Source organism: Mustela nigripes, chromosome 1 (assembly GCF_022355385.1).
Source record: "Mustela nigripes isolate SB6536 chromosome 1, MUSNIG.SB6536, whole genome shotgun sequence".
NCBI lineage: Eukaryota > Metazoa > Chordata > Mammalia > Carnivora > Mustelidae > Mustela > Mustela nigripes.
In genome coordinates, this window is record NC_081557.1 from 179,789,133 (window position 1) to 179,810,740 (window position 21,608).

A 21,608-nucleotide genomic window follows, 5' to 3' on the forward strand; every position below is an offset into this window, starting at 1 on the left:
GATCTCTTTGCTCCTTCTGTTACTTCCCCCCACTTCCACAGTGTTGGCATAGATAAGGAAGACTAGTAGCCTGGCTCTGTCACCCCAAGTTTCCAGTATGCAACAGAGAAAGAAGGAATCAGAAGAAAGGCAAATAAGAGCCCAACTGAGTCGTCTGGAAAGGTAGACACATACCTCTTGAAGCAGTGTGCCGCTGTAAGGACCCAGCAGCTACTCAGGAGCGTGGCCCCACAAAGAAGCCTGCCATCTCCATGGGATGACTTTAGCCGGAGGGACACTTGCCAAGGCCAACCACCCCTAAGAAGAAGGTAAGTCACTTAACTCCACATAAGGTAGAAAAGGCAGAGAAAAGCACCCATTAAAACAATGACTCAGAAAGCTTGCAGGTTAGAGAAAAGCAGTACAAAAGGGACCCTCAGATATAAAAATCCCTTCCTAGAACTCTGAGCAGTCCACACTGAAGAGTCCCTTGTGGGTATTTGTATGCATCCCACCTATCCTGACAGTCATAGAATCAAGTTGAGTCTTCTTTATACTTCATTGTTTGAAGTGTAATTTCTCTCCCCACTACCTCACCTAGGCAGCCTAAGGAAGTATCTGATAAGCGAAGTACTGGTTTTCCATGAGTAAATGCAACAAATAAAGAAAATTATATTAAAAGAGTCAAGTCTAAAACAAATATATTCAAAATTAAATGAATTTTGTAGTTATGTGTTTTTTTCAGACCTCCTGTTAAATTAATTTCTACCACATAACTTTAGTATCTATTTTATAAATCAGAGGGTAGTGATCTAACGACATGACCTATATAAAGTAAATGTAGTTCAAAAAATGTGAAATTATTAGTGTAATCTGTATTTAATTTACCCAATATTAAATAAATAAAATAAACCCCTTACATAACACTAAAAAAAAAACCAATTTGTAACACTGTGTAGAGATAATTATATATAGATAATTCTGTAATATGGAAAAGAACATTTTACCTTAAAGAATTTTTCCCACCAATGATCCGCTTCTGCCGGTGGTGCACTAATCTCAAGCCACACACAGACGAGAGGGATTCTGAAGCAGACAGAAGTTATTAATCAGATTATCATATTGCTGATAGTGGGATAAAGACACAAGTGACACATTACCTGCTGCTTCCTTCTCTATTTTAAAATGTCTTCTCTCCTCAAATTATAGGATACTGTTTCTTATAATAAAAATTAAATGTCTTCTCACTTTACCAAGAATTCCCAAGCAGATCAGGAACTTGAGGAAGTTTTCCATATTAAGTGTGGACTCTGCCCAGTACATCATCCTACAGGTGCCTACATCTTCTCCACTGATTTCAGAAATCATTTGGGAGTGTAGGAAGGGTAAAGCAAGAGAACTGCAAAGGCAATACTGGTCTAAACTACTTGCTCTTCATACACAACATTGCCAAGCCATGTCTACAAAAATCTAATTTAAAGGAGCAAAGCACATTCCTGGAATGGGATTCTGATCTAAATTCACGTTTACATTTAATCATATAGCAAATTAACTTATGGAAAGTTTTACTAAACAGTCTAAGTGGCATTTGAGGGAATATAGTCAAACTTCCCAAGATAATAGACTCGATCAAGAGCATAAAAAAGAGTTAAGAATTAAAATGTATGAAAAAGTGGTATACAAAAGAAAGTATGACTATTTCAAAAATAATTTTAGGAAGGAGGAGAATCTCTATAGTATTTTGTTTCCTTGGTTAAGTATATGTTTTAAAATATCGATAGATAGTTTTTCTATCTGTGTAAGAAGAAAAGGATGAGAATTGCACCATGACCATGAAAATCTAATCAACATGGGGCGCCTGGGTGGCTCAGTGGGTTAAAACCTCTGCCTTCGGCTCGGGTCATGATCCCAGGGTCCTGGCATCAAGTCCCACATTGGGCTCTCTGCCCAGCAGGGAGACTGCTTCCTTTCCTCTCTCTCTGCCTGCCTCTCTGCCTACTTGTGATCTCTGTCTGTCAAATAAATAAATAAAATCTTTTAAAAAAAATCTAATCAACACTAATATTCTCCCAAAATAATCACGTAAAAGGGAGCTCAGTAGGGAATCAGCATTAGTTATTTCTTCAGAGAGAAAGAGATTGAATTACGTGTACCAAAATCATTAATTTGCCAAATGATCTCAGAGACATGCTGTCAATCTTTAATTCTCATCTCTTTAGGATATGAGTCCTCTAGATGACACAGAAAATTATAAGAGATGAGAAAAACATAAGTTTCAAATAATGGTCCAAGTCAAGTCAATGCATAGAACACCAAAATAAAAGAATGATGTAATTAATACTGAGCAAGCAAAACTGAAAGTTTACATCATCTGGTGCAAGGCACCGGATTATAAAAACGTAAAATCTATTTAAAGCCATAAAATCCACAGTTACCAAAACAAAAACAAAAACAAAATTAGAAAGCAAAATGAAGTTCATTTAAAAAAGGGTCCCATCAGATGACCAATAACCAATGGCCTGAGTGTGAATTCCCTTATGGAAGTCACTAGAGAGGTGCCTGGGTGGCTCAGTTTGTTAAGTGGGGGTCTCTTGATTTTGGCTCAGGTCATGACCATAGTCATGAGATAGAGCCCCCACGCTGGGCTCCTCACTAGTGCCAAGTCAGCTTGACCCTCTCCTTGCCCCCTACTTTTGCTCTCTCTCTACAATACATAAATAAAATCTTAAAAAAAAAAAAAAAAGAAAAAAAGAAGTCACTAGGTCTTGAACCTCAATACAAAATCAATAGATTAATAAACCAGATTCTGTAATCCAGCTGGTCTAAAATGAAATCTTGTTATTTGATGTAAGGTGGTATTGAACCATGGAAAGGTATCAAAATAAGTGTTGCTACAACTCTAGGAATTTATGAAAACAAATGTATAAGTAATGAAATACATATGGTATTTCATACTTTAAAGTAGGTTTATATAGGAATATAGTTAGAAACATTTACAATTCTTAAGTTTTTATGTTTTTCTACTGCTTCAGAAATTTGATATAATCCAAAGAATTAGTTATATTCCATTTTTAACTGTAGTTTAAATTATTGAAAGGAATTTAACACATTATGTTATAATTAATACTTATATATGTATACTATTTAGTAATATTAAATATATGTGATTTGGTAAGCTGAGAAGCTCCTTAGACAGTGAAGAATCATATTAACTGCATCCAGTTTATTTTTGCATTGTCTTTAGCAATTAAAAGGTGTTAGAAAATGAGAATGCTCAAATATAGGCACCTAATTTTCAGAAAGTCCAATGCATCAAAACTATGAACTTTCAACATACATAAAGAGGTGATTTTTCTTTTCATAAAAATGTAACCATAGCTTTCTACAAAATAGCTACTTTTTTATTCATTTAAGCCATTCATTGTTTCATAAAAGTTACTCTCAGCTTTAAAGGACCTTTGTATTTAAGTACAAAACATCTATTACTGTACTATACTGGAAGATTATTTCTCATTTTCCTTAATGTTTCTAAATTTCAGAAACTAAACTCTACAAAAGATAATATTCTTTTTGCAACTACTTTTAAGTTTATCCTGGTTGTTTAAAATATCAGTAAGAGTGGAAGAAGTTCCTTTCTGTGATTCATCTTTAAATTTTGCTTTTTTGGGAGCGCCTGGGTGGCACAGTCAGTTAAGTCTCTGACTTAACCCTTAAATGGTTCATGTCGTCATCTCAGGGTGGTTAGGATCAAGTCCCACACTGGTCTCCACACTGGTCTCCACACTCAGGCTCTGAGCATGGAGCCTGCTTGAGATTCTCTCTCTCCCAATGCCTCTTCTCCCCTCCCCTCTCTCCCTCCTCTAAGAAAATAAAAATAATAGAAAAATTCATTTCTTTCTATGTCAATTCTAAATCTTCAAAGATACCAACAAGTTTGACTGTTTTATTACATCCAGAGAAAGAATGGGACAGAAGTGGCTGAGAATGTCAAAAGGGCATGATTTCAAATCCTATAAATTCACTCCCACCCCTGAACTCTGCTCCCCATGTAAGCCCCATCAGTCAAGTTTGTCAGGAACCACTGCCTCTAAATACGAACACAGAGTAGGTATAGTCTTATGGAAGGAGATTTTTGTTATCAAAATACTGTTTATACTAATGAAGTGAAAAGTACTCTGACTTGTATTGGCCCCAGAAAATGACTTACCTTTATTACTGTTACCTGTTGCCTTCTTGCTAAAATAATCACAAATGACTCCTGCATCTTCACTGTGGCGGCAGTTATGTCTTCCAATATCTTGTTTGATACAGTCAGCCAGGGACCTCTCATTTCCTGTGCACTTCACATTGTCCACATGGATGGGTCCGTTTCCTTCTCCAAAATAAGCCATGGTTCTTGCTTTGGCAGGGCCCCTGGGAACAGAGCATTCTTGAGGATGTGGAGGACGAGATGATCGTACATTTGAATACACCACAACATACAGTCTCATTCAGTTAACTCTTAAATATTAAAATCAGCATCTATGAGTGCTAAAAAATATTTACTTCATGACTCTGTCCAAAAAAAGCTTAAAAGAGGTAATAACTAGGGAGCCTGGGTGGCTCAGTGGGTTAAGCCACTGCCTTCGGCTCTGGTCATGATCTCAGGGTCTTGGGATCGAGTCCCACATCGGGCTCTCTGCTCAGCAGGGGGCCTGCTTCCCTCTCTCTCTCTCTCTCTCTCTCTCTGCCTGCCTCTCTGCCTACTTGTGATCTCTCTCTGTCAAATAAATAAATAAAATCTTTAAAAAAGTAAAAATTAAAATTAAAATTAAAAAAAGAGGTAATAACTAAATCTTCTCTATTTTCCTACCCCAGAGCTTCCTTATTTCATCAGTTAGTTGCCTCTAATTTAGCTTCTGCTGAGAAAGTCACATTAAATAAGCATGTCAGAAATTCATGATAGTCTTAAACTCTAGTTTAAGCAAGAAAAAAATCATCTCAAAATTTTCTTATAGCGCATAACACTCTTTTAAAGTTGGTTAAAACTGCCAAGAAAAATATGAGGTCAAATAATAGCCTATGGAGCTAAAAATTTTAAAGTCCTCTTTAGAAATAAAAAAGTCTATTTTTTTTAAAAAGTCTAATTTTTAACAGAGAAAGACAAAACTAGGAATCACAAATAGAAGTAAGTAGAAGTAAGAGTTATTTTGGTATGTCACTTTTTTGTTGTTGTTTGTTTTTAATTGCACAGTACTTTTTAAAAATATCCAAATACTAAGGATTTATTCATGAAATATTTCAAACTAACACCATATTCAAAACTCAATTCTTGATAAACTAATGGCAAAATTAGGAAAGGCAAAGTTTTAAATTCTGAATCATGAGGAAATTATCTTTACAACCTCAACTTAGAGAAAGACTTATTAAACAAGGCATAGGTGATATACTTTAAAGGACTAATAAATTCAATAAAAATTAGGAATGCTGTTTTACTAAAAGCCACCCTAAGGAAAAGTAGGAGATAAATTAAAAGGTTGATGCATATATTTATAACACGTACTTACAAATATATTTGTTGGTGAATACACCCAATAGAGGGGACTATCATACCAAAAAAAAAAAAAATTCTCAAAATTCGTAAATTTTTTTTAGACCTAACAACCAAGAGAAAAATAGGCAAAAGACAGGTTTTAAATCAAAAGAAACTGATTCATTAAAAATGACAATTTGGACCATATTTCTCTCATCAAAATATATTCTACTTAAAGTTATTATACTTTCCTTATACTTAATGCAGGATCTCTAGCAAAGTCATTTATTGATATGGATTCTCTGAGAAATTCATTTGAATTACCTCCTTCAGCAATGAAACCTGAACTCACATGCTTGTGGTTGGCAACACAGTTACTTCAAAAACTGGTACAGCTAACTAGTTAACTGCTACTCTGACAAAAAGTGCAAATATAAACTTTTAGTCATGGAAGACCCCTATGCCTGAACAGATGACTCTAACAGTACTCTTAAAGTAAATCTTTTTTAATATGAAACTTATTATTAATTATAGAAGTAATAAATGCTCATTGTATCAAATTTACAAAATAAAAGTATATAAAGTCCCAACAATACGCTGCTAGCATTTGTATATTCACTTCCTGTACATACTTATGGGGAAAATACTAACCAAAACTTTTACTGGTTAAAAAGATTTATTGAACACTTTAGTGCATCTCAAACTTCAGAGTACTTAAAAGGCCACTTGGATTGATTCTGAGTGTATCACCAGTGGGACTTAGCGATCTATTTTTTTTTAAATAAGCCCTACATGATTCCTATTCAGGAAGCTCTGCATCAGACTTTAACATAGAGGCTCCTGGGTGGCTCAGTCCCGTAACTCTGATTTCAGCTCAGGTCATGATCTCAGGGTCCTGAGATTGAGCCCTGCCTCAGGCTCTACACTCAGCATGGAGTCTGCTTGAGATTCTCTCTCCCTCTGCCTCTGCACAAGTCCCCACTGCCCCACATGTGCACAATCCTGTGCTCTCTCTCACACTCAAAATAAATAAAATCTCCTTAGAAGAAAAACCTTAATATAGAAAAATTAAAGTTTTTACCCTACTGCTGCACATTTACTTTTAAAATTCAAGACTTTTTACAATTATAGATATATACTTAAATGTAATTGTTGGTGGATAGCTTAGAATTCTTCCCCAAAGTAGCATTTTTGTTCAACAGGTATAAAGATTTTTAAGGTTCTGGATATATATTGCTGAATACAGGGCAAGTCTTTGGAAAGGAAGTTATTCATTTGAAATACATACAATTAAAATGTGACTATTTAAAGAACAATTTTTTCTGTTTTATTTTGTATATCATAGTTCTGTCTGGAATTTATTTCTGTTTCATGTTAGTAAGGGATCTGGCTTAATTTTAGTCCCTAAGTTCACAATCCTAATAACTTTTCCTACTGATTTGAAAGGCTTATTTTTAATTTAATCATTTATCACAATTACATGTACAGAAGCCATTTCTTGGTCTTTACAGTTCAGTTATCCCCAACCTTGGGGATTACCATTTAAATTACCTTTAGAAGCCTTTAAAATAATAGCAAAACCTGAACCCACCTAATGTCAATTAAAGTAGGATCCATAGGAATGGGCCTGGGCATGGATAATATTTTTTTTTTTAACTCTCAGCATTATTTTAATTGTACAACCAAGGTTGCTAACCACTGGTGCAGTTAGAGACATTGATGTCTTGCCTGTTCTGGTGCCAATACCACATGGATATGATTTCAGATGAACCTGGAAATCAAGTCTCTCTTCCCACCACCACCCCACCAAATACACCAAGAAAAATAAAAGATTTTTATGAGGACAGCATTTATAGGTTACATTAATTTCTGTTCTGTCTTTCCATTGTGGTGTATCACTTATTAGCTCTTCTACCTCCAGTAAAGATTTTCTTTTCTTCACATAGGTCTCAATTCTTGTGATTATTCCCAGTCATTTCTTTGTTTTTGTACCATCTAAATGGCATTGTCTTTTTTTTACTTTTTACCTTGCTTATAGGAGCTATTACATTTTTAAAATATTTGTATTTACTGGGGCACCTGGGTGGCTCAGTGTGTTAAAGCCTCTGCCTTTGGCTCAGGTCATGATACCAGGGTTCTGGGATCAAGCCCTGCATCGAGCCCTGCATGGGGCTCTCTGCTCAGCAGGGAGCCTGCTTCCTCCTCTCTCTCTGCCTGCCTCTCTGCCTACTTGTGATCTCTGTCAAATAAATAAATAAAACTTTTTTTTAAATTGCATTTACATGATTACATCAATAAACACTAGTTCTAGTGCCTTTCCCATTGATTCTCTTGTGTTATTTAGGTGGAATAGCATATTACTCGTAACAATTCTTTTTTTCCAATACTGATACCTCAGTGCTTAGTAATGACCTTCACATAGTACTGAGTCAATGCAGTAATACCAGGCACCCTTGTTTTCTTCCTCTTTGATGACTGCGATATAAAGTTAAGGTAGTTTTATTTTATTCTAAGCTTCCTAATAGATATAAGGAAGGAATGATGATTCTTAAAATATAACTTTTCACGATTACTAAACAATCACATTTATTTTCATTTTTAGATGACACACTGGAATACATTAATTGAATGCCTCACTTGGAACCATTCTTTTATTCTTACAATAGACTCTCATTTGTTTAAATTTTATTTAAGTACACCATTGGATTAAATTTGCTAACATTTTATTAAATTTTTGTATGTAGGTTCGTGTGTGTGTTTGTGTGTGTGTGTGTACTTAGACTGTCCAGTCTTGAAATCAATTTATATTATCCTCCTTAAATAAATGAAAAGAATTTCATATTTTTCTCACTCTGCAACAATTTATATAACTTGGGACTTATCTGAATTGAATATTGGTCAAAACTCTTTGAGCAAAAAATCGGAGTCATTTCTTCCATGATCATTAATTTAGGTTTTCTATCAATTTTCATAATTATATATTTGTTGAAAATGTGGTTTCCCAGATAATTGTCCATTTCATCTAGATTTCCAAGTATATTAGCTAAAAGTAATTCACAGTACTCTTTCACAATTTTTTTAACCTTCTGTATATCTGTTCTCATATTCCTCTTCCTTCCTCCAATGTTTACTCGTATTCTCTTTCCTTTTTCTGAGTCAGAATTGCCACAAGTTGCTTATTTTAGTAATCATTTTTTTAAAAGATTTTATTTATTTGAGAAAGAGAGAATGAGTAAGGGGTGAGGCAGAGGGAGAGTGAGAAGCAGATTCCCCGCTGAGCAGGAACCCTGACATGGGACTGGATCCCAGGATCCTGAGCCCAAGGTAGAAGCCTAACTGACTGAGCCACCCAGGCACCCCTTTAGTAATCATTAAGATTTTATTTACTTATTTGACAGACAGAGATCACAAGTAGGCAGAGAGGCAGGCAAAAAGGGGAGGAAGCAGGCTCCCTGCCCAGCAGAGAGCCTGATGCCAGGACCCTGGGATCATGACCTGAGCTGAAGGCAGAGGTTTTAACCCACTGAGCCACACAGGTGCCCCCATTTTTAAAAAGTAGTAATAATTGCAGATAATGTGGGTGTGTACTGTAAGGCAATTTGAAATTCAAATAGGCATAATTCAAAGAAAATAAAAAATTAATACCATTCTGAAGTTAAAATCCCAGGTGATTCCCATGAGTTTGGGAAGTGAGGATGATTGGAGGTAAAAGTGCCAAATGTCTTGATATTTTTCAGCAAGGGAAACTTACAGTTAATTATTTTTGAAATTGCTAAGAAAATATGCCAGCATGTTTGTTAAAAATTTTTAAACAACTTCTAGTAGAACAATAAGAATGCTAGAGAAAGAATGACAATAGAAAATTGGGTTGCTTGCAAATCAAAAAACATAAGGTTACACAAAGAACAGACAAAAAAGCATGATAAATACCATAGAAGTAGATGACAGGTAGAAGTAAACATACAGAAAGTAACATACAGAAAGTAAACATACAGAAAACAAAATTAGAGTCATTAAATAAAACAAAGGATGATCTCTTAGAAATTTATCAATGTACACAGTAAAATAATGTACCATTTTAGATACATCAACAGAAGAAATTAAGGAACATTTAAACTAATAAAAGTACATGATTAAATAAAGACATTTTCAACAATATAGTGGAGTCTAAAAAAATTTCCTGTGACTTTTTTTTAAAACGGTTAAGACTGTGTCATCTTTAGAAAAACGGGAAAAGATTTCCCACTGGGCTACAGGCATGCAGTAATTCCCAGCAGACAACAGACTCCACCCAATACTTTAGTCAGTCTTTAAACTGGGTGTTGAGTTCTCCTGAAAGTAGAAGATGACTCTCCCAGGAATATATGGACTTTAAGGGAATCGATATTCAGATTCTCGTATGACATCGGTAATCTCTCCTAAAACTGGTCTTGCTGAAATCAAAATCAACTTTTGTTTCAAAATTTTCCTTCTCCTCCTACACAAAAGAAAGACGTATTTTTCGACTCATCCCAAATCCTACCACGGGGCATTGCTCCAAGATTTAAAAGCCTCTCAAGTGGACAAAAGAACAGTTCTAAATATATGATAGCAATAAAGCCTCCTTTAACCAAGCACCATAAACCCAACCCATCAATCTATGTTAGAAATGGGAGCTTTGGGTGCCTGGGTGGCTCAGTGGGTTAAAGCCTCTGCCTTCAGCTCAGGTTATGATCCCAGAGTCCTGGGATCGAGTCCTACACCGGGCTCTCTGCTCAGCAGGGAGCCTGCTTCCCCCTCCCCTCTCTCTCTGCCTGCCTTTCTGCCTCCTTGTGATCTGTCTGTCAAATTAATAAATAAAATCTTTAAAAAAAAAAAAAGAAATAGGAGCTTTAGTCAGCTTTTATTTCCTATGTTTAATAATTACTTCTCAAACTTCTGTTTTTGTTGTATACTAGAAATCATAAAATCCAGAGAGGAACTAGAATCAGTTGTATACTAGAAATCATAAAATCCAGAGAGGAACCTGTCAGAAGGATTTAATTTCTCTCTTGCTCCCTCCATGTGTGTCCACACACATATACACACACACACACAACTGCCATATACATACACAAAACATTTGTATATATATATTCATACACACTTTTTTTTAAGCATAATAACATTAGGTTTCTGTGAAGAAGGAATACTTTAAATAGAATTTCAAGGAGAAAAAGGAACTATGTAAAATTTCTGAAGGTCAAGGAAAAGTTTGTTCCTATATTTTTTAAATAGATGACAGAGAGCATCAAGTCACTATGATACTGATACTCCATTGGATTATAATTAAGAGTGATGTAACTGTTTTATTTTTAAGTGTCATATACAAATATGCCAGAAATTAAATCTTTTGCATCAATTTAACTATAAGACAAAAACTAGATATCTAGTTTTAATTTTAGGTCTCTACTAACTCAGGTAGGGACATGCTATTTTGTAGATTCTTTCAAGGGATACTACAATAAATACACAGTTCAAGAACAATGTCACCTTGAAAACATGTGCTAATGGATTCAAACAAAGTTCAAATAGAATAGAATTTCCATTACAGTTATTTAGTCTACCTTAACAAGTGTAACTGATATCAACACATTCTCTCTCAACCCTCTAAAAATAATATGACTTTTTCAGATATTATGTAACATGTAAAACATAATTAAATAATGCCTTTTACTTTCTGTTTAAGCATATCTACATTAGTTATCATTCATGTTTCCTGGCATTTATTACTTCATTTTTGTTTCTCCCATTGTGGAAATGCTTTCTAATGCTATTTTGATTCTCAGTACTTCCAAGGAGGAAGCGTCACATATGATATAGCTGTCTGAGGGACAGAGCTCTGGAACTCCTATTAATAAGACCTAACCAAACCTTTGGACAGCTTAGATGTTTTCTGGATTGATTATTGATTAATTCACTGTGAATTAAATGTTAACAAAAATAATACTTTTTTCGGGACGCCTGGGTGGCTCGGTTGGACGACTGCCTTCGGCTCAGGTCATGATCCCAGAGTCCCGGGATCGAGTCCTGCATCGGGCTCCCAGCTCCACGGGGAGTCCGCTTCTCCCTCTGACCTTCTCCTTGCTCATGCTTTCTCTCACTGTCTCTCTCTCAAATAAATAAATAAAATCTTTAAAAAAAAAATAAAAAAAAATAATACTTTTTTCAAATAAAGAAACAAGTCTTAGAAATGTAGTGAGCCAAGGAAACTTATATCATTGATGAAGTTCACCTAGATATCTAGACAACCAGTTTGAAAACTGAAAATCTGTGTCACAAATAATGGACCCATTTACCATAAGACAATTGGAATTGCAACCAAGTCCAAAACTGAGCAGCAGTAAACTGAAGTAGGGTCTGGGTAACCAAAAGCAAACTTTGAATTAAAAAATTAGAAAAAGCATTTGACTTCTTATTAAATCAAGAAATACTACTTTTTTAAGATTTTATTTTTTGAGAGAGACCAGAGCACATGCACATGTTGTGGGGGAGGGGCAGAGGAGGAGGGCAGAGTGTGAAGGAGAGGGACAAGCAGACTTCACCAGAACATGGAACCCAAGGAGGCTTGATCTTAACAATTCTGAGACCAGGACCTGAGCCAAAATCAAGAGCTGGACACTTAACCAACTGGGCCACCCAGGCATTGCAAATTAGAAATACTTGTAAAAATAAAAATGTATTCTGCATAGGAATAACCCGTTAAATTTATCAATACTTAAGATATGCATAGATGTATAATTAAAGATATATTTTAAAATCCAAACCAGTGGCACCTGGGTGGCTCAGTGGGTTAAGCCTCTGCCTTCAGCTCAGGTCATGATCTCAGGGTGCTGGGATCGAGCCCCTCATCAGGCTCTCTGCTCAGCAGAGAACCTGCTTCCCCCCCCTACCCTGCCTGCCTCTCTGCCTACTTGTGATCTCTCTGTCAAATAAATAAATAAAATCTTTTAAAAAATAAAATAAAATCCAAACCAACATTAGTAATCTATTATGAGCTCATCAATTTATGCATATTTGTCTAAATTTCATAACCTCTAAACTGTAACATGTTCCATATATTTGCAGCTGCCAAATTAATACTCACAGTGTTTTCACAGTCATTTGCACACATGTTCAAAACCCCCACAAATGTGCATTACCCAGTTGAAGTCTCACAAGAAGATAACCTTCTTATTTATTTCAGCTCTCAAACAAACACGTGTCCTTTTCACAGTCTACTTAGTGCCATGTTTTTCACACTGAAACTCATGCCTCAGTGAAGCCTATTTACCACCTATATTTTCTCCAGAAAGTGCATCACAGCCTTTTTGCTCTCAGGAACGCTGGATAGCTCTTGAGCACCCTACGTTGATGGCATTTTAAACAGTGAAGTCATTGGGGCACCTGGGTGGCTCAGTCATTAAGCATCTGCCTTCATGAAGCTCAGGTCATGATCCCAGGGTCCTGGGATTGAGCCCCGCCTCTGCCCAGCGGGAAGCCCACTTCTCCCTCTCCCACTTCTCCTGCTTTGTGTTCCCTCTCTCGATTTTTCTCTCTGTCAAATAAATAAAATCTTTAAAAAAGAAAAAAAAAAACAGTGAAATCATCAAAAAATGAAAAAAATTAATAGACCAAAATTTTGCAAGTTTGAAAGCTAAAATAAGAAGGCAGAGCATCTTCTTGTTCAACCTTAACTCTAGAAGCAATGACTCAGTATTTGCTGATACTGTATTCACTGTGACTTTAGAAAGTATAATGGCTGTGAATAAGGAGAACTAACCACAATTTCAGTAACTCCAGAGTCTCTTAAGAAGGCTACAGTGTTGAAACCTAAATCAAAGAGAAAAGGTTACCAACTTTACCTGGTAAAAGCAGTATTATGAATATTCAAGAATTATTAGACTATTTGCTATTAGATAAAAGCAATTTTTTTTTTTTTTTTTTTTTTTTTGAGTAAGCTCTAGGCCCAACATGGGGCTTGAATTGGCGACCCTGAGATCAGGAGTTGCATGCTCTCCAGTTGAGCTAGCCACCTGCTCCCAAAGCTATATTTCTCATGTAACAATGTATCTTGCTTTTAGGAAAATAGAAAAATTTAAGCAGACTCTCCTTAGTATTTCTTAATAATCTGGAATCAAGTCAGTATGCTGCCAGTATTTCCAACTGATTCATAGAAATTATTTTTAGGTAAGAAATAACTCATTAGAACAAACCTAAAAAGTCAGAAATGCTCATCAAGAAACCATGCCAAATGATTCGGTTTCTCTTACTTGTAGCCAAGCTGACGACAGATCACAGTTGCATCTTTGTCAGTCCAGCCATCATCACAAATGGTTCCCCACTGGCCATTGATGAACAACTCCACTCGTCCTTCCTTCTTATTTTCTCCATCCATCAGTCTGATGGGAAAACCTAAGTATGATTTGAAAGTATTAGAAAAGCCAAAACAGCAAACTAATGTTGAAGTATGAGAGACTTTATAAAATACAATTCATTTTTTATATCAGCCATAAAATCAGCTGGGTAATACAAGAGAGGGTGAGGAAGAGGTATTAATAAAAAACTGTATCGACTTTTGCAATGTCATTTGAAGCCTTGGGGTCAGAGCACTCACTTGCTCCACTATGAATTCCCAGCACTTGGAACAGTGCCTCACATACAGAGGGCAAGAGGTAGCTGTTTGTTGAGTGAATGAATGAATGATTACCACTGCAAAATTGTGAATAGTCTTATTTTATTACCATGAACTTCTAAATTGTAAAAGACATTTCTTTAGAGTTGTTTTTGTTTCACGTATGTTCATTTATCTTTGAACATAACTAGAAATTTATACTCCAAAGCTGAGATTTTTAGGAAGATATATATATATCATATATATATATCATATATATACATCATATATATATGTGTGTGTATATATACATACATTATATATGTATGTATATTATATATGTAACATACATTATATATGTATGTATATATACACACACATATATATATGATGTATATATATTTATACACACACGCACCCTGCATGGGTAACTGGAATGTATAGGGGAAAAAAAGTAAAGAAGGCAGCAGCTAACAGGGGCAGTTTCCATTTCAGCCTTCCTATTTACTAATGTTTCCAAAAAAGGGCTTAAGTCATAAAAATTACTAAGATTTCAAAGAGTGCTATGTATAGTATGGTGAATATAGTTAATAATATTATATTTCATATTTGAATATTGCTGCCAGTAGATCTTAAAAGTTCTCAACACAAGAAAAAAAAATTTGTAACTATGTTATGTGATGGGTATTAGACTTACTGTGGTGATCATTTCACAATGTATACAAGTATTGAATCATTATGTTGTATACCTGAAACTAATATAACGTTATATGTTCATTATACCTCAATTTTTTAAATGTTGTAGTTAAAAAATAAAAAAAAAATTTTTTAATCTCATTCTATTTTTTTTTTAAGTTGAGAAACTGATCTCTTTCAAACTGAGGTTTAATCTAAGTTATGCAAATGAAGCCATTTGTAGAATCTCACATATCTCTACCAACACCAATAAATATGGTGCTATTTAACCAAAAGCCCTCACTGCCCTTTGCATACTGTCCTGGGTTGACCTGTGAGGTCATTAGGGTGGGCCCTGATCCACTATGACTAATGTCTTTGTAAAAGGGGAAGAGACTATGTGAAGATGCACAGGGTGAAGAGGGCCATCTGTAAGATGAGAGAGAGGCCTGGAACAGAGCCTTCCCTCTTAGCCCTCAGAGGGAACCAATCCTGATGGCCCCTTGATTTTGGACTCCAGAAATATAAGACAATATATACCTGTTGTGTAAGCTATCCACTGTGATGCTTTGTTAAAGCAGCCCAAGCAAATTAAGACCCTTCAGATTCTAGAAGGGTCTTCAGCTTCAGGGCCCCTGAGATTTACTGATAAGGATTTAGGGAAAACCATGAAGCCAGCTGAACTCAGCAGAACTAAGGAGGTGAAGTAAGCAGCTAAAGAACTAAATATCATTTCTGTTTAAACCAGCATATGAAAGTACTAGATTGGGATTGGCTGACTGACAGAAAATATTGTTGGCAACATGGACATGTCCTACGTTGAGTCTTCTGATCCATTTTTATACTTTTCCATCCTTCTTTGTTATCCTCCGAGTTGCTGGCTCTTTAGTTTCTATCCCTGTCATACTCACTTTGTCGGCCAGGTATCTGTCTACTATTATCTATCTACTAGTTATCATGGTAGAATCAATAAAGCAAAGTCAAAATCAACAAATGTTTATGGAGTGCCTACTCTATGCACTGCTTACAATAGCTAAAACACTTGGGGTTTTAACCATGGCACAAAACACAGTATACTTGAAACTTTACATTTCTTATTAATCTATCTGAAAGTCTGGAGTTTTTGTGTTTCTTTTAAGGAATAAAATAGAAAAGTGATCTTCAAAGGAAAAAAAAACCTAAAAAAGGTGAAATTCTTTTCTTAAAGTCCTAAATTTTTACATTTTTGTATGTTTGGTCCAAAATTAAGAAAACACGTGCACATGGAATGAGATCTTCATATTTCCTTCTAGGCATTTTATGGACAGTTTTTCATAAACCATAAAAATAAAAATGATAAAGTGTTTCTAAAACCTCAATTACATGCTTCGTACAAATAATGCATGCAGCATTTCTGAACCTAATTTCAGCACTTCGTTTTACAGAATTGTTGGATTTTCAATGCTTGAAGGGAAAATTGGATGACATTTAGGATGACATTCTATCAATACCATCTTACTGTTTAAGTTCTTTTTGTTATGGTAGCAATAATATACATGTTTTATTTCTAAAATCTTAAATATAAAATGCCCAGGAAAACTAAACAGTACAATGATTATATATTATCTTAAATCATATGTAATTTTATATTTCAAACTTGGACTTCCAATAGAGTTTTCTTTATTTTAATTCTCCTGTTAACATTGATTTAATACATTATTTCTAGAAAATAATATTTTTAGAGAAGATAAAATTTAGCTAAGTTAAAAGTCATGATGTTATGCTATAAAATTGGGTAAGAGACCATCTCACTGTAGACAAACTCTCTCTAGGATTTAATACTCTGAAATTCAGAATTGGTGCAATACTGGGGCACCTGGCTGGTTCCAGAAGAGCATGCAGCTCCTGATCTCAGGTCCATAAACTCGAGCCCCATACTGGGGGTAGAGATTACTTAAATTAAAAAAAAAAAAAAAAAATTGGTGCAATATTCAAATGAGGAATCTACATATTTACCATCCCCCAAATTTCCTCCAGTTCACACAGAGTATTAACTGCATTCTTACTAGAATTACTTTTATTGAATTAGAATATTGTTTTTGAGTATTCCATCTACCACACACCCAAATATAAACAGTGTCTATTGATGAATTATTAATTTTGAGCGCTTCAATTCACATCTAAAGTTAAGGTCCCCAAGTTACCTCTCAAACACTTGAAAACAGTAATAGTCTGACAACTCACTATTACAGTGCCAAAGAAGTAAAAAATCTCAATTGTTTTTAAAATGCTATTTTTTTATATTACAATTCCATGATTTCCTTCTCTTAGCTTGTTTTAAATATGCAATCCTTTTTGATAAGTGGGAAAATAATGATCTCTTTGGATGAATAAGTGGTAATATGATTCTATTCCAAAAGTATATTTGGCCCAGACATAATGTTCTTCAGACAAATGAATAGTTAATAGATGTATTACTGAAATTAGGACCAAAGACATTTATAATAATGATCACATATTTTATTAATAATTATCATCTTCAGCTTTTTAAATTTTAAAAATATATCTAGAATCCTAGAATTAAAGATTTTCAAGGGAATTGGAAAAATTAGTTGCCTGACCATATGCATGCATTTAACCACACAGGCTTCCAGGGGACTCCGATTATAATAATTTGTATAGTATTTAGAGTACTTCATCACCTGGAGTATCGATGCACTGTGCCTGAGTAGATCACTCCGTGATCCAAATACCTGCTATCTGGAGCCACGGGTATCCATGTCTAGCAAACATGTTCTATTTCCCCCAGCCACACACAATCACTCCTCACATAATCCCAGGAAGATCAGAAATCCCGCAGAAGAAAGGAGTACAAATGAAAAAGCAAAACTGAAAGTATGACTAAAGGGTGGAGTAAAATGTTCTATTTCTCCTTGGTATCATGTTAGGTTAGAGCAGTGAGTCATCATGATCTCACAGGTTAGAGTACAATGAGGAACCAACCACATACTTTGACAAACTTAAGTATACAATAAATACTGTGGGATTCAACAAGTTGTGTTATTTTATAATGTGAAGATTAAAGCTTCATAGTCTCAAAATAGAAGGATGCAAAAGGGGTTGATGCAACTCTGAGATGATAAGTAAGGACCACCTGTGATGATTTTAACATCTATTCACCAAAAACTATGTGTTTCGATATATAATGGAGCCCTGGTAGTCTTGGCAATTCTTTTTAATATCTCCCTCTATTTTATTTATAATTATTCTGTCATCCTCAAAGGATGTTAAGATGTTAAGAACAGTCAGATGTTAAGTCGGTCAAGGACATGTAGTTGCTCTCTGCTTACAGAAGGATGTTTACCACAAATATTTCCAGACTGTTAGACGAACCAGTCACATTTTATCTGACTAGAGATGTAAAGAAATTTGGAATGGGGGAATAGTAAAGGACACAGATGGGTTTCTAGAGTAACAGGATATCTTAGAAAGATGGATGGGTTATTTACTCCAATAATCCTCTTGGGAACCCACTGAGAAACTAGAAAGATCTAGGTGAGTACAGAGCAATGAATGACTGGTGACCAACGACTGACAAGGCCTTGGGACTAAAGAAGAAATAAATCGTGGGGAGTGCAAGAGAGAGCTATTGTTTTGTTCCTTTTTTTTTTTTTTTTTTTTTTTAAATTCCATCCCAAATCGTTCATTAGAATTCAAGGTGAATGAGAATCAGAGCAGGTGACCAATCGGGGGGGAAATGGACACCGCACCTTCTTTATTCCATCTTTCAGATACATGTGATTTTAAAGATTTTTAGTGAGAAACTTAGGCTTCTATGTAAAGAATAATAACTTGAGGAATAGAAATTTTATAACCTTGGTGGAAAGACTCAAAAGTTTTTTCAGAGCATCACAGAAAACTGACTTAAAAAAAGCCAAAGCTGAGAAATGCTTCCCATTCCAGACCAGTGGATAGAGGCGCAGTGGGAGGTGAATTATGGCTACTCCAAAGCTGCGGCCAATCCTCACCCAGAGATAGTCTGTATCCATTGCCACCAGGGTAGCAGGTGATGCCAACGTCCTCCCGATGGCTGCAGTCATGCCTTCCCCACTGCCTCCGGGAACACTGAACCAAACTGGACTCCTTTCCTGAGCAGCTGACGTCATCCAACCATATGGGCCCTGTGCTTTCTTCAAAGTGGTTTGCAGAGGCTTGTTTGCCATATCTGTGGCAATAAAATAAACATTGTGCATAGAACTGCTATCTCTTGTTTCAAGGAAGCACAAATCATAAAACAAACAACCTGATTAACCATCATAACTCCAGAGGATAAGTGCTTGCTCTTTCTCTTATCTGAAGGACACAGTTCCAGGGCGCCTGGGTGGGTCAGTCAGTTAAGTGTCTGCCTTCAGCTCAGGTCATCTCAAGGTCCTGGGATTGAGCCTGCACTGGGCTCCCTCAGCGGGGAGTCTGCTTCTCCCTCTGCCTGCTGCCCCGCCCCACCCCGGCTTGTGCTCTCTTTCACTCTCTTTCTCAAGTGAGTATGCACTCAAAAGAAACAAATCTTAAAAAAAATAAATAAATAAAACTCTGAAAGACACAGTTCAAGAGCAGTGTTCTCCCCATCACACATTTCGATCATCTTAACAATTTTTATTGACTCAACATGTACCTAATGGATAATTAATCCTTTTCCCCCATTCCATTCATTCTTGTGTTTTGGCTACAATTTAACTCACCAACCAGAGAGAATGCACAGCAAAGAAATGGACCTCCCATTTCTGACAATGGAAATAACACCATAAACCATAAAATTAGAACAGTTGTCTCGTATTGGCCTCTCAAGAGCCGCCTGAGCTCATCTGATTTCATCAGCTCCTCTAGACCTCTTTGGCATCATCTCTTCCAAAATAAAAACTGCGTGTAAAGTTCAGTGATTCCTCAAGCACTACCCCCAATTCATGATAAGACTTGGATTTCAGCTCACCAAAATCAGAATAATGGCGATGCTCTCTGCTTTTCATTGTTACAGAAATCTGATTTTTAAAACTGTATAAATTATATTGAGTTCCAATTGACTTTCTTTGTAACAATGCTCTACAAAAATTATAATAAATATATACATTGTGGAAACAGGAAAAAGTTGCAAAATTAAAAGTTGGTAACTAAATCACAATCTGTACTTTCATTCATCCTTCCCCCAATTTTGTTTTCGTTATTCTGCAAATTCCAAACCTCTAGAAATAACTGAGCTAAAAATTATTTAAGGTGTCTTTTGGTTCTAAGAGTCTATGTAATTAAACTCATACTCATAAAATTTTGTCAGTCACTTCCTTTACTGAAATATTTTTATTATTTCTACATAAAGAATATGAAGAAATCTTTCTCGCATTAATTTTCTCAGTTTCTTGTAATGCACTTGTATTACATTTAAGAAGATGAACATTTCAATAAATTAAAAACACTAGAACTTTTCATTACCTAAGATCTCCATTTTGCTAACTAATCAAATCTCAGCGAGAAAAAAAATTATCCTAAATCTCATACTGCTACCACTTTGAATTTACACCACTTTCCCACAAAATGCATCAGTCTGATTATTCTCTGTCCATATCAACTATATAACAGATAACAAGAAGTCATTTTACTTTGAGATTTCATTTGTACAAAGAAACCCAGAGTTCACCCCTTCCTTAGCTCAAAACATACTGTTTCAGAAATTCCTCTGAAAACCAAAAACTAAATCTGGCCCACGCTTATTCTACTCCTAACACAATCACTTAGAACTTTTAACAAATATTAGTGAGAACATTTTTAGAACCATTAAGGTGATATTCTGTATATATAAGAAAAACTGAATATATTTGTGAAACAAGATTTTAAAAATATGGAGAAAAACTCACTCTATTGTTTTTATTAATAAGGCAAAATATAAATATAGCAACTAATAGTATTTATGAATCTTTCTAAATCTATAAAAATGGAATACAGTTCTCAGGCCTAACAGAGATTCACTCAAAGATGAAATGGCACTTATTAAATAATTCTTATTAATTAAACATTAATATTTATTTGGCTGGTATGTCATATCCGCTGACACAGTAATCACAACCACACTGCCCATGAAAATGCAAAATATTGGGCAATAACACGTATTTATATCTTCATGGTATCATTGTTTATAATAGGAAAAATTAAACTAACCCAAATATAAGTAAATTATGGTATGAACATTTAATGGACATTATGTTGTCATTAAAAATTATGACTGTAGAGGGGCGCCTGGGTGGCTCAGTGGGTTAAGCTGCTGCCTTCGGCTCAGGTCATGATCTCAGGGTCCTGGGATCGAGTCCCACATCGGGCTCTCTGCTCAGCAGGGTGCCTGCTTCCTCCTCTCTCTCTGTCTGCCTCTCTGCCTACTTGTGATCTCTCTCTGTCAAATAAATAAAATCTTTAAAAAAAAAAATTATGACTGTAGTAATATAAAGGTAAGTAATATGGATAGAAAAAGTACATACTATCAGTTGTTATAAAATGAAACACATAAATTATTATAATAATGGTATAAGAATGGAAAAATTATGGGTAGTTTTTTAATTTTTATTTTCTAAGCTCTAGTATTTTATACTACTTTTACAAATTTAAAAATATGTTTAAACATGATAATACTTGGCTTGGATGAAAGTATATTTTTAAGGTTTAATGAATATTTTCAATTAGCTCTATCTCAAGCATGAAATGATTGTCAATTTTTTCAAGCTTGAGACAATTGATTCAAGCATGACCCAGAAATATGAAAAACAAGAAAGAATGGGCATTCATGGGCTTCATTCAAATAGCAGCTAAAAGGCA

General features: G+C 35.2%; 1 protein-coding gene across 2 annotated transcripts in view; it reads right to left on the bottom strand.

Moving 5' to 3' along the window:
• The window catches only part of PRSS12 (serine protease 12), a 75,680-nt gene that overhangs the window by 15,963 nt on the left and 38,109 nt on the right, over nt 1–21,608 (bottom strand). Inside the window, exons 7-11 of one of the 2 annotated variants that reach the window (XM_059377791.1) lie at nt 18,785–18,981; nt 13,762–13,903; nt 4,187–4,392; nt 987–1,065; nt 175–297 (exon numbers count right to left, since the gene is read on the bottom strand). In XM_059377791.1, the coding sequence (XP_059233774.1) occupies nt 175–297; nt 987–1,065; nt 4,187–4,392; nt 13,762–13,903; nt 18,785–18,981 (747 nt within the window). The remainder of the gene's footprint in view (nt 1–174; nt 298–986; nt 1,066–4,186; nt 4,393–13,761; nt 13,904–18,784; nt 18,982–21,608) is intronic. The other variant, XM_059377794.1, reaches the window with a different exon arrangement.